At 47.3% G+C, this 12,259-nt stretch overlaps 1 protein-coding gene across 2 annotated transcripts; it reads right to left on the minus strand.

Moving 5' to 3' along the window:
• Positions 1 to 5,149: 5,149 nt before the first annotated feature.
• Positions 5,150 to 11,975, minus strand: IRF1 (interferon regulatory factor 1). 2 transcript variants are annotated; one of them, XM_088063781.1, is made up of 10 exons: positions 10,875 to 11,532; positions 10,627 to 10,718; positions 9,532 to 9,631; positions 9,168 to 9,344; positions 8,794 to 8,843; positions 8,533 to 8,668; positions 8,248 to 8,373; positions 7,596 to 7,639; positions 6,643 to 6,778; positions 5,150 to 6,180 (listed from the first exon to the last, which is right to left on the minus strand). In XM_088063781.1, exons 2-10 carry the CDS (start codon positions 10,711 to 10,713, stop codon positions 6,089 to 6,091), a joined length of 948 nt encoding a protein of 315 aa, XP_087919907.1. In that variant the 5' UTR covers positions 10,714 to 10,718; positions 10,875 to 11,532; the 3' UTR covers positions 5,150 to 6,088. The 2 variants fall into 2 exon arrangements, with proteins under 2 accessions (XP_087919907.1, XP_005523540.1); XM_005523483.3 differs by lacking the exon at positions 10,875 to 11,532 and adding an exon at positions 11,847 to 11,975 and having other exon boundaries at positions 5,151 to 6,180.
• Between the last annotated feature and the right edge of the window lie 284 nt (positions 11,976 to 12,259).

The raw sequence follows: 12,259 nt of genomic DNA on the forward strand, positions 1-12,259 counted from the left end.
AGATGCTGGACACATCTCGGCTTGCCCCAGCTCTGACGCTGTGACCACGTGCCCACAGCGTGGTGGGGAACAAGCACAATAGGCAGGAGTCCTTGGCTGAAGTGTGACACTACAGCTGCAGAATAGATGGTGAACTCATCTGTGATGGCTGGACACCCACCCTCTCATCACAGCTCAGGATCCTCACGTGGTAACATGCGTTTGGCCCATGAGCTGGGTGCCCTGGCAGCCTGGTGGGCCACAACTCGACCTTTCCTCCCTGCTAGGAGACACTGGTGAGCTGTGAGATGCTGGTCTATGCTGTGTGGGCTGTGACAGCACCTCACCCCTCATCCCACCTGACATCTCAGGCTAGCTGGATGCTGACTGCCAGGCTCTTCAAAGGCTTCATGGTGAGGTTTTTGTATGAATCATGAGCAAAATGAAGGGAGTATATAATTCTGAAGATAAAAAAGCTGAGGAGAGCCACACTGTTTTTGTCAGCTGTCAAAAAGCAAGGAGAGAGGCTGGATTTTCTGTCTTGTTTTCTTGGCAGAGCAGATTCCTTATTCCTGGATATCTCCTGCTGTTTCATCCATATGTTTGTCTTGACTTAGATTTCTAGCCTCTTACACCAGAACAGATGATAACTGCCTTGGTGTCCATGCAGAGACAGACCTTGGTAACTTCTGGCACAGAAGTTTTGGTTGGATGGGTCATCTGATCTGCTCCTTGCCTAGCTCCTGGCCCTCCTCATCTCTGAGCCCTGTGGCTACAGAGCCTCCTGGCTCCCCCACTTTCCTGTCTTGCTGCCTGTAATCTGGCACTGCCCTTGCACCACGGTCAGCAAGGCAGTAAGTGGGTTGATAATGTTTATGCCTGGTAACTCTGAGTCCTTCATACTGTGTGTGACACCTCTGCTCATATCTAGTTGGTGACCAAATCCAGCAGGATGAGCAGATTTTCTAGGTTTTAGGTAATTTATGACTTCTGCTGGCTTGGGTTGATGTGCCTTTGAGAGTTCAGCTAATGACAGTGCATACCATGGTCTTGTTGGAACTTTGGAAGGGGCCACGGGAAGTTTTCCCATCCCTTCCCAGCTCCTCCCTCCTCTGGGGAAGCTGTGCTAGAGCAGAGTGCATGGCAGGAAACTACACTGGCTGAATTAACATCCTGACCTTATCAGGACAAACGAGACCAAAGGTTAGTGGGGAGTGATGTAGTGCAAGTAACTGGAGCTACCTGCACCATGCTGCTGCACCAATGAGCTTTTATTGTTGCTTTTATTACTGCCTTAGGGTTTTTTGCACATAGAAGGGCTGGAGAGGAACAGGGATGAGTTGAGTGAAATATTCAGGGGGATAGAAAAAAGTGAGAGAAAAAGCAGCTCTGAAATGCAGCACTGTGGTGGGAGAGGATACAGGCAGTGGACTGAAGCAATTGGTGGAAGGGAAAACACACTTAGATACAATTGGTCCATGAAAACTGTGACTTTCCTCCCTGTCTCCCTTTCTAGGGAAGATGTTTCCCCATCTAAGTTCTATCACTAACTTTTCTACAGATAACACTTCTTTCCTTGGCCCTCCCAAGCATCTGAGAGAGGCTTTTGCACTGAGAAACTTTCTGCCTTCCTTGTGTTGTGCTTTTACTAATATGGGGGGGAATTGGGCCCTTGTGGAACTGGAGAGGAGGAATGATCCCTGACAGCAGAAAAGTTTCTGTAGTCCAAGACATTTGGTTGCTTTCTAAGAAACAGTTTGCTTTTCCACCACAAATAAATATCCCACAGTTTTTTTGCAGTTATAAATTCATACCCAAAGGACCAAAGCACTGCTCTCCATTCCAGGTGTGATACTGTAAATCATGTGACTTCCTGGAAATGTGTGTGATTATCAGGATTCAATCACCACAGCAAATAAAGGTGAAAGGATAACTGCAGGATGACTTTCTGCTGCCTGGCAGGCAAAGTGTACACGAGGTGCCCCTGCTCTGGGCAGCCAAGAGCCAGAGGCTTCTCCAGGCACTGTAGAACCACTCACTAATAATCCATTTGGACAAATACTGGGGGAAAAGCAACAACTCCTTGTTTAGAGGTCACAGGTTTTCCCTGGGAAAAGCTTTAGTTATCAGATGTTTGAGATCCTGCCTCTGCAGCACTGGAAACCTCTGCTGGCATGAACCAGCAGCTTCTTCCACATTAATGCAGAATGCTGCAGGGAAAAATCTGTGCTTGAGATGCTGCAGAGATTTCCTACATACAGGATATGGGACTATATCTGAGACTGCTGTGTTATTTTCAGGAAGTTTTGTCCTGTTGATGGTCTAAGGCTCTAAAGTTAAATAAAGGGATTTTTTTAGTTTGTTTTTGAATGGTTTCAAAGCTTACAAGTGAGCTGCAGCCAGTGGTGGTGTAAGGATGGGGTAGGTGATGGAAAGCCTCTGCTGGAGTAGCCTTCCAAACCTGCAGCAGTAGCTCCATTCATTTCCTACATGACCAGTGATTATACAACGATTCCTTTTTGTTTTCCACCTCAGAGAAGTTATTTTTATATTTTTATATCTCTATTTTTACAACAGCTGCATTGCCTTTAGATCTTTCTCTCTATCATGCAAGGTTCATAGCACAAGAACTTCTTGGCCTTTGAGCCCTGCCCATAGGAACTTTCCTTTATTGCTCTGGCTGGGTTTGAAATGGCTGAGCAGCTCTCCTCAGGGACCTGCTCTCCTTCGATGTGAGTACTTCCCGGTTGAATTTAGCTGTGTGTATATGACAGGTGAAAACAACTCCTATCCCAACAGATGTTTACTGTGTGTATGAAGAACTTGATTAGGATAGGCAAGTTCAGAAAAATCCAGTGTCAAGGTTTAAAACCTATTTCTATCACAGTCTGCGTAGGGAGCTTATCTTAAAGAGCTGATGATGCTCCTCTATGTGCAAGTAACCTAAAAGTCTCTTTGGTCTGCTGCTTCTCCAAGTCCCACCTGTCCTGGAGGTGATAAAGGAGGAAGTCAGGCATCAGCACAGCAGAGCAGCCCCCAAGCCACCCAACTCCTGAGCTCCAGAGCACCACTCTATCTTTCTTCCCCTCCCAAAGAGTTCAAAACAACAAAACTGACAATATATACCTGGGGTAGAATTTAACCATCCAGATGCTTCAATAGCTGAATAATTACCAAATTCTGTCACAGAACTTCGCCACTTTTCACTGGTAAAATACCCAACATGCAGTCAGACATGCAGTTACCTTGGCAGGTAACAAGGGAAAGCATTTCCAACATCCTGATAAAATAGTCTTGGAGCATGTCTCTGGTCCCTGTGTGGGAGGCACTTGCTGCTGCTTTCTTGTATTCCCAAAGCTTGGTCTAACCTTTTATCTGTTTTTTTCCGTGCTGGGATTTTTTGCATGTGAGCATATTTGTGAAAAGTCTGCCCCTTTTAATGCATGAATGGGCGAATTAATCTCTACCTTATTTTTAGCAATGTTTGCATCATAGGAAGTTTCCCATCTCTCTCCTTCCCCCTCCCCCCATGTGTGGTAAACTTGCAAGGGCTCTTAAAACTGATTTCCTCCTTGTGTTGGTGATGCTGAGCTGGTGTCCTGTCCCAGGACTAGAGGTAGCTCTAGTACCTGCAGCCCCACATTCTTTCCCTGGCAGAAGCTGCTGCTGCAGGCTGGTCATGAAATCATCAAATGGTTTGGGCTGGAAGGGACATTAAAGCTCATTTTTCTCCAACCTGCTATGGGCACAGATACCTTCCACTAGACCAGGTTGCTCCAAGCCCTTCTCAACCTCGCCTTGAATACTTCACAGCTTCTCTGGACAGCCTGTGCCAGGGCCTCATGACCCTCCAAAGTCAAGAATTTCTTCCCAATATCTATTCAGTCCAACCCTACCTTGTGTCAGTTTGCAGCCATACCTCCTTGTCCTGTCACTGTCTGCCCGAGTTAAAAGCTGCTCTCTGTCTCTTTTATAGGCTCACTTTAGGTACTGGAAGGGTGAGAATCTGGTGGGTGATTGCTTGTGCACACAATGTTCCTGCTCTAGATCTGCAGGATTTTAGGTGTGTGGGTTAAGGCAGCCCAGGCACTCAGGGATTCCCAGCTGGAGGGGATTCCCAACATGTGGATCTTCCCTGCCAGGGAGTGTGACAGCTTTGGGGGGACAGAACAGTCCCCACACTCCCAGCTTCCACCCCTGCAGGGCCAGGATGAGCTCATCAGAGGCTGCTGCTTGCCTCAGGCTGTGCGGGGTAAGGCTGGTTGATAATTAACAGGACAAAGGGACCTCTCCCTCCCCAGGCTGCCCCTCCACTTCACTGTGCTGGATTTGGAACCCGTGACCTGGCACTCAATTTTCCCTCTTCTCTCAGTAAGCCTCACTTCTGTCGCTGCCCCGCAGGTCAGGCTGCAGCAGAGCCTGTGCCAAAGGCAGTAGGAAATGTCCTCTTTGTTCCAGCCCTCTGGGCTGGGTCTTCCTCTCCTGCAGCCCAAGTCTCCTTGGCTCTGGCCCAGAAAATGAAGTTACTCTCCAAAGGCCAGCAGAGCACTGGGGTTTTCCAGGCAGTGTCTGTGGCTCTCACACACTGCCTCAGCCCCGCTTCTATCCAGCCACACATGATGCAATAACATTAGACCTTTACAGCATAAGTATAGCAAATGAATCAAACATTCTGGGGAAAACCTTGCTTTCCCCTGGCCTTCTGAATTGTGCCTGTCCTTTCTTTTTAGGCAAGCCTAAAGTATTTAAGTAGGGCTTCACTGCTGATCTAATACCAGAAGCCAATGATATTGCTAATAGGAACATTCACAGCAGGGACTGCTGTACAGGATTTTTAGTGTAGTCTGTAACCTTGCTCTGAGTCAGGTCTGACTTGCAGATGATGACAAATACAAAGCAACTACTGCACAATGCACAGGACCAGGGCTCCCCTTCCCTGACATGTAGGATTCCACCCACCAGCTGCACTTGGAAGTGGGGTAGAACATGGGAGCAAACGAAATTATTTGTGCTTTCATGAGTCATGAAAAAACCCCTCCAACTGTCTCCTTCAACAGCACATCTGTTTGGGTATTTTCAAGGATGCTGGAATGCATCCTCAGAGCTCTTCCATGAGAAAAAGTAAACATGTCATATATAAAACATTTTATTAAAACAAATATACAACACTTTATATACAAAAATAAAATGTACAGAAAATAGTCTGTTACAGCTTAGTGATTTGATTCCCATCTATTACACACACACATTAGAACCTCTTCCATCCAGCACTCGCCTGCACATGCTGATCCAGAGGATCTGTGGGATGTTACAGCTTGTTTGCAGTACTGGAGGAATCCCCACAGAGTGCCAGAAGGAATCTGCAAAAGGCATGGTAAAAATAAAGAGCTCTGCCCCTGTCAGTGCAAAATTGTCTCATGCAGCAGCTCTTGAACTCATATGAGGAAAAGGATAGGACATGCCTATGGCAGAGAACATCCTGAGTGCACTTGGGGAACAGACTAGATGGAAGCAAAACCTAAACTGAATTTCCACATTTTAACGGTCTGTTTACAGAGTTTGAAAGGTCTGAAAGATGAACTATATGAAGGAGTAAATCAAAGAAGAGATGGCCCATTAGCACAATTTTTTTGTGAAAGTGTAATGACAGTTTTTAAGCTCAATGTCACCAGTGTTGCACAGGCAAGCAGCAATCAAAATTAACAGGTCAGAGACTTATCTGCAGTGTCTCCTCTAAGCACTCCGTGGGTAAAGTGCTCGTCACGCCACACACAGGGAGGATGGTAACCTGCTCCCCAGGCTTGTGGTACCCCCACCAGGTCAGACTCCATGGCACACTGACAGCCTCCAGCAAAAGCTTCACCTCCAGAGCAATGAGGAGGGAACTGCAGCTGAGCACCTTCAATGCTGGAGTCCTGACAGCAAGATGGGGTTCCTTTTTAACATTGATTATGGTGTTCTTCATGCTAACATTTCCAGGCCTACAACTGAAACGGAATAGAAAAGCTATTTTCTTCCTTCAGTCAGTAACAAAAAATTTCTTCCATTCTCTTCAAGCTTGTTGAAGTTTCTATCCAAGAGCAGTTTGTGGCTGGAGGAAGCCAAGGGTTTACAATCCACAGACTTGCATGGTTGGCCTCACTGTATCCAGCCAGAAGTCTAGACTGCTTTTCTGGTCAAAGAACCTAAAATCCACCTCTCCTAGATAAAAGGAACCAAGAATGGGCAGTGAATTAATGAAGCAAGAGCAAAATAGCATAATAGATATATTAAAAATAAATATCAAAAATGGAAAGATTTCTCCTAAGAGAGAAAATACTTTACACTATTAATTTCCTAAAATACATCAATCACTTTCTATTAAACTGTTTCATTTAAGCTATTGCTAGAGGAAATTTTTCAGTGATACTCCAAGGAAGTCCTGAAAGCTGACCTAACTTACACATATATAACCCTGAAACTTTTAGGATTTCCTTACTGGAGGTATTTTTGACTTTTCCTTTTTATCAACAAATTCCTTACAGCCTTTTTCCAACAGGCCGTTTGGAACTCTCAGAACACAAGGATTGTGAATTCCTCCATTTCCTTTGCTGCCTGCCAATTAGTGTCTTATCTACATCATGCTGTGGCCTTGACTGTCAGGCATAGCCCAGGAGGCTGTACCTGATGTGGTGTCAATATCCCCGTCCTGCTCCTTGTACCCGTAGGTGCTGCACTGGGTCTGGGTGCCCGACTCGTTGGTGAGAAAGCCTTTCCCCCCAATGCTGGTGTTGTGCCAGTCTTGGGCTGGTCCAAGCAGCTGGAAGAGAAGAAGGAGATGGTAAAAACTGCTCCTTCCTGCTATGGGTGCAGTGTTTGATTACTTGTCTTTAATTAGAAGACAGATAAACAACAAGATCAAGCTCTATTTTCTCTATGCTAAGTTACATAAAACTTTTTTTGTCACAAAAAAAAAATCATGCAAAACAGCAAGGGCTGGAGCACCTTTTCACCTTTTCCTATCTTATCAGTGGGCTAAGCATGGCATGTCTGGAAATGCAGATTAGGAGCTAAACATGTCAGAGGTGGAGGGAAGGGCAAGATAAGAAAGTCTAGAGGATCTTTGCAGACCCTAATGCAACAACCTGAGATCAAGGGAATGGCTGCAAGCAGTGCCAGGGGAAGTTTATTGGATGTTAGAGAAGAAATTTTCATGGAAAGGATTGTCTAGCATTGGAACAGGCAGTACAGGGAAGTAATGGAGTCATCATCCCTGGAAGTGTTCAAACAACATGAGGATATGGCATTTGAGGACATGATTTAATGAACATGGTGGTGGTGGTGCTGAGCTGATGGTTGGACTTGATTATTTAGAGATCTTTTCCAACCTTAATGATTCAGTAACTCAGCAACTTCTTCTGACTTTCTCATGAAGGGTAAATATTTCCATGGGCGTGTCCTTTCCAGTTCATGTTTACAAAGCAGCTTCATTTTTATATTTAATTTTTCAGGCTTCCTCATTAAGAAAGTGTATGTTCAGCTCAGATGAGACTGCATCAGATACCTGCTTCCCTTCCTCTCTTGGTACAAATATCAACTTTGGACAATTTTATTCTGACCAGAAAGGCTGGTTTTACCTTAAAAATATCTGGATTTATTTCCTCTTCATCTTCATCTGTGACTGTTTCGTAAGTACATAAATAAAAGGGAAGAAAACATAGATGTCAACTTTTAGCCCTCATACTTCTGCTTCTTCACCACAGAACCTGCTTCATATTCTCTTGTCACACAACATGGCTATTTTTATTCATATCCACCCCAGACTCCTCACAGCCCTTCATCTCTGATGCTCTTCAACTAACTGCATGTTGAGGTGCAGGGCTCCAGCCAGCTCTGACGCCTCCCCAGGAACAGAGCAGAGCCCACTTGCTATGGAAGATGATAGGAGGAAGATGATTTGCACCCCAAGTGAAGAACCACTCTGATATATCCATGTTAATTATGTATTTCCCAAGCGGGAAGCGTGGCTATCTCCACCATCTCTGCTGGGGCAGGTGGCATTTCAGAGCCTTTCCCCCATGGGTAGGTGGCATGTGCCAGCTCTTCCCTTCTGCACCCTTGTTGGTTTGGTAAATCCAAACTCTCAAATCTATCAGATGGGGGTTGTTTTTTCTACAAAACAGCTAATTTTTCCTGATGGACCAGGCACTCCTTCATTCTGCTGCCTTGCCTCAAGCCTGCCTCCAGCAGAGCAGTGAAAGACTGGGGTAGGAAACAAGAAATACCCACCTTCAGAGGACGAAGCCAGGGGAGACACCTGGAGCTGGTAGAGGTCATTGGTGCTGTCAGCCATGGTGACTTCCATTGCTGGCCTCCAGTCGGTCAGGGAGCCGCTCACCTCGCAGGAGGACAGGTCTGTGGGATGCACCAGGAGTTGGAACTCACAGCAGAGAGACAACCACCTGCTTCCTCCCTGCCAGGCTGACACTGCAGGTGCCCCAGCCCCATCTTTAACCGTGGGTTTAGCACAAATGGCACCTTCTGCTCTGCTCAGACCTAATCCCAGCATCTCACCTAAGGTGATGGCTGTGCTCTCCACCTCCACTTCCTGCCCTGCATAATTGTGAATGGTGTAGCCACTGTGGTCATCTGGCAAAGGAGTGTTGGTTAAGGTTTCTGCTGACTCTTTCAGCCTTGTCTCTTCATAACACTATGAAAACAAGGGTAAAGCATGAAAGACTTGTCTAAGAACACGCAAATTCCCATATGAAAAAAAGTTACGAAAGAAAACCACCAAAACCTCTAGCTTTTTCAGCTGCTTCTACAGACACATACCTTTCTCTTGCTCTTGTTTCTTACTTCTCTTGAAGACTTCGACTTCCTTTCTGTGAAATAAAACAAGACGAATGTGAGAAAGGGCTGCACATTTTAGGCAAGTGTGAGCTCTTGCAGTCTTGAAACCTGATCAGCAAGCTCAACTACCACCAGCACCAGCCAGTCCCCATGATCCCCTGATGCTGCCTTTAGCCATGTGTAAGGAATCTGGGACAAAATTAACTGTTTGTACAAGCTGTTCCCAGCAATAACCAGTGAGCAAGCCCAGCAGCACCAGTGCTATCAACAGGTCTCTTACTCCCTGCTTACATAGAGCAGGACATTTGAAGTTTTGTTTAATCAGTGTAATTCCAGCTGCATTGCCAAGGGTTTACCTTTCTTCTGATGCTTTGTCAAGGGTGGCAGCATCCTGTAAACCCTGACAGCACTGGAGCCCCTGTTGATGCTTTTATCCTTCATTTCTTCGATGTCAGGCAGGGAATTCATGGCACAGCGGAAATTTGCCTTCCAAGTTTTTGGATCAGGATTTTTCTCACCTTCTTTATACCTTCCTATAAATAAGAGATGGTTTGTGTATTTTTAGAATTTCCAGTGCTGGTTTTTCCCACCAAAAGATACCAATATTCTATTTTCTGACATATACATTAGCAGTTAATCTAACTACCAGTGTAAGTCAAGGCAATAAAATGCCTTGTTTAAGACAGTCATATAACATGGGAATGTAAAGCCAGCACACACCTGTATGAATGGCCCAACTCCTGAAAAGGCAGGCATCCTTCTCCATGTCCCAGCCATGCTTAGCTGCATGTTTCCATGGGATTTGAAATATCCTCTTATCCTGAAATTTAACCAATAGAGATTTGAATTAAAAAAGAAACATCATATGCCAGTTTGGAATGATGGATTTAATCACAGTTCTCAGTAGCAGCTCAGAAATGTTATAACCCCCCCACCCACACTCTATATTTTAGAGCAGGGGGAGGGTTATAACTTGGCATATAACTAAAATGGCTATTTAATCTATATTTTCATTAAATAGCCATTGTTCCATCTATTTTGTTCATAGCATTTAAGGCTTTTTATGGTTTCTTTATGGGAAAAAAACCCCAAAGTTGCTACAGTACAGCAGAAGTGAGCAGTATTATCAACTTTATCCTTTATCCAACTTTATTTTAATAATTTCAATACATCACATCTAACCTATTAGATAAATTGTTATAAATTACAGCAATTTTTTCTAGATATCCTCTGTCAGAGAATCCCTTTTTAAAGTTGCCCATAAGATCCTGCAGCACTCTTACCAAAAAATATAGCTTAAATATCCTCTTGGGGTGGATATGGCAACTTCAGAGACTTGGTTCAGTAAGCTCAGTGATTTCAACCTGTGCTACACCCTGGTAACAGGGACATGCCTTACAGACTGAAAAATACAACATTTCTTTCACGCTGAATCTTTAAAATGGAAGCAACTGGAGTATAACAGCAGCTGCTTATCTGGAACAGGAAGTGACTTGGCTTAATGAGCAGCAGTAGTTAAAAGAAATTTTGAAGGTTTCTTCGTTTTCCAACATACTCAGAATGTTTTCATTGCAATTTATCATTCCTCTCCTGGGAATTTTCTGAGGGAAAAATGGAACTACTCCACCGTGTACCAAGCAGAACTACCGTTTCTGTAAACAAAAACTGTTGCCTTTTAAACATAATGTTGGCAAGTTTTCTCCATATCTTTTCCTTTATGATCTTGACTTGTGTTTAGTGTCATCTAAGAACAAGGAATGTTAATGATACACAAGTAGTACTAATAATGATGATAATAGTACAAAGCAGACTCACCTTGTTAATCCATATCAGTCCTGGTATTTGGTTGGAATCAATCTGCAATTCCAGCCAGGGCCTCATGCGCATTCTTGACACTGGCATGTTGGCTGTGAGAAAAGGAACAAACAGGTCAGACAAACTCTCATCGCTGTTTTAACCACTCTGCAGTGTCGCCTCTCCCACACTTTCTGTGCTCAGCATCACCCCCAATGCTACGGAGAACTACTTTTCCATAGTCCTAACTCTTGGTCAGTGCCTCTCACCTGCCCCTGGAGGGAAATGCTTCCTGCTCCGCCTGGCGCAGCTCCAGAACAGGGCTCAGGTTTGGAATTCGGCCAAGAGGCCGATGGCAGCAGTGGATGTTGAGTCCGTGCTGCGTGGGACCGGTGAGGCCGGGAGGAGCCCGGTTCCGAGCCCGGTTCCGAGCCCGGTTCCGGGAGGGAGCCTCCCGCCAGCACCGCGACTGGCTGCGAGTGTCCCCCCGCTCTACCGCCGCGGAGACATCAGCCGAAAAATCCTCTTCTTAAAAGTTTAATATTAATTAAGTTGCGCAAGGTAGGGGGCAGCGGCCCTGCTGCAGGTGGGTATCCCAAATCCACTGCGAGCCGTCCCGAGGAGCGGCGCTGCCGCTGCAAGGTCCGGCCCTCCTGGCGCTTCCTTCGCACAAATAATTTCCTGTTTGCGGTGTTTTCCCAAGACACGCACAGCCCAAGACTGCCCAGAGAACACGTTTCTAACTTTCACCAACAAGCCGCTCGGCGGGGGCGGGACGAGGTCACGGAGAGAGCCCGCCCCGGGCCGGAGTGTGCCAAGGGCTGCAGCGGGGCTCGGGCCGCCCGCTCCGCCCGGGCTCCATCGGCGGGGTGGAACCGTGCCCGGCCCCACGGGGGAGCGGGGACAGCTCGCCCCAGCCTGTCCTCTCCGAGGCCGCTGCCCACCCCGACGGCTGCGGGGGCTTTGAGCCCGCTCCGCCTCCACAACTCCTCCGCACGACAGAGGCTGGAGCTGCCGCCCCCCGAACCGAGCTGAGCCCCGCCGTGCCCCCGGAACAGCTCCCGGGGACCCTGCGGGGCGCCTTCCCCTGGAACCTCCGTGCTGCGCAAAGCGGCAGGCTAACGGGGGGATAAGATAGGAAAGATACATGATAGGAGATTAGGATGGGATAGGGTAGGATAGGATAGGATAGGATACCATAGGACACGACACGACAGGACCCGATAACAGGTTGCACCCACCTGTCTGTGCCGTGCAGTGCCGAGCTGTGGCTGTCCCGGCTCTGTGCCCCGCCGGCCGCACCCGCGGGTATAACGCGGCGGCTCCGGGATTCCCCGCGCCCGGGCCCGGCCGCCGCCCGGCCAATCCGCGCCGTGCCGAGGGGTGGCCGCTCCCGCCATTGGCGGCCGCCGCAGCATCACTTCGGGGAAATCACGCTGTTGCAGCACCAGCGGCTCGGGGGGCGCGGCTCCCCCGCCGCCAACCCCGCCCCGCACCGCCGCCCGCCCGCGCTCCCGCCGCGGGATCCGGCCCCCAACTACCGGGGGATGCGGAGCCTGTCCCACCGAGGGATCAAGTCTCTATCACGTGGAGGGATCTCGTCCCTGTCCCACAGAGACATCCAGTTCCTGTCCCGTGGAGGGACCCAGTCCCC

Source organism: Pseudopodoces humilis, chromosome 17 (assembly GCF_049639895.1).
Source record: "Pseudopodoces humilis isolate 2021_Gansu_Grassland_sample_001 chromosome 17, ASM4963989v1, whole genome shotgun sequence".
Taxonomy (NCBI): Eukaryota; Metazoa; Chordata; class Aves; order Passeriformes; family Paridae; genus Pseudopodoces; species Pseudopodoces humilis.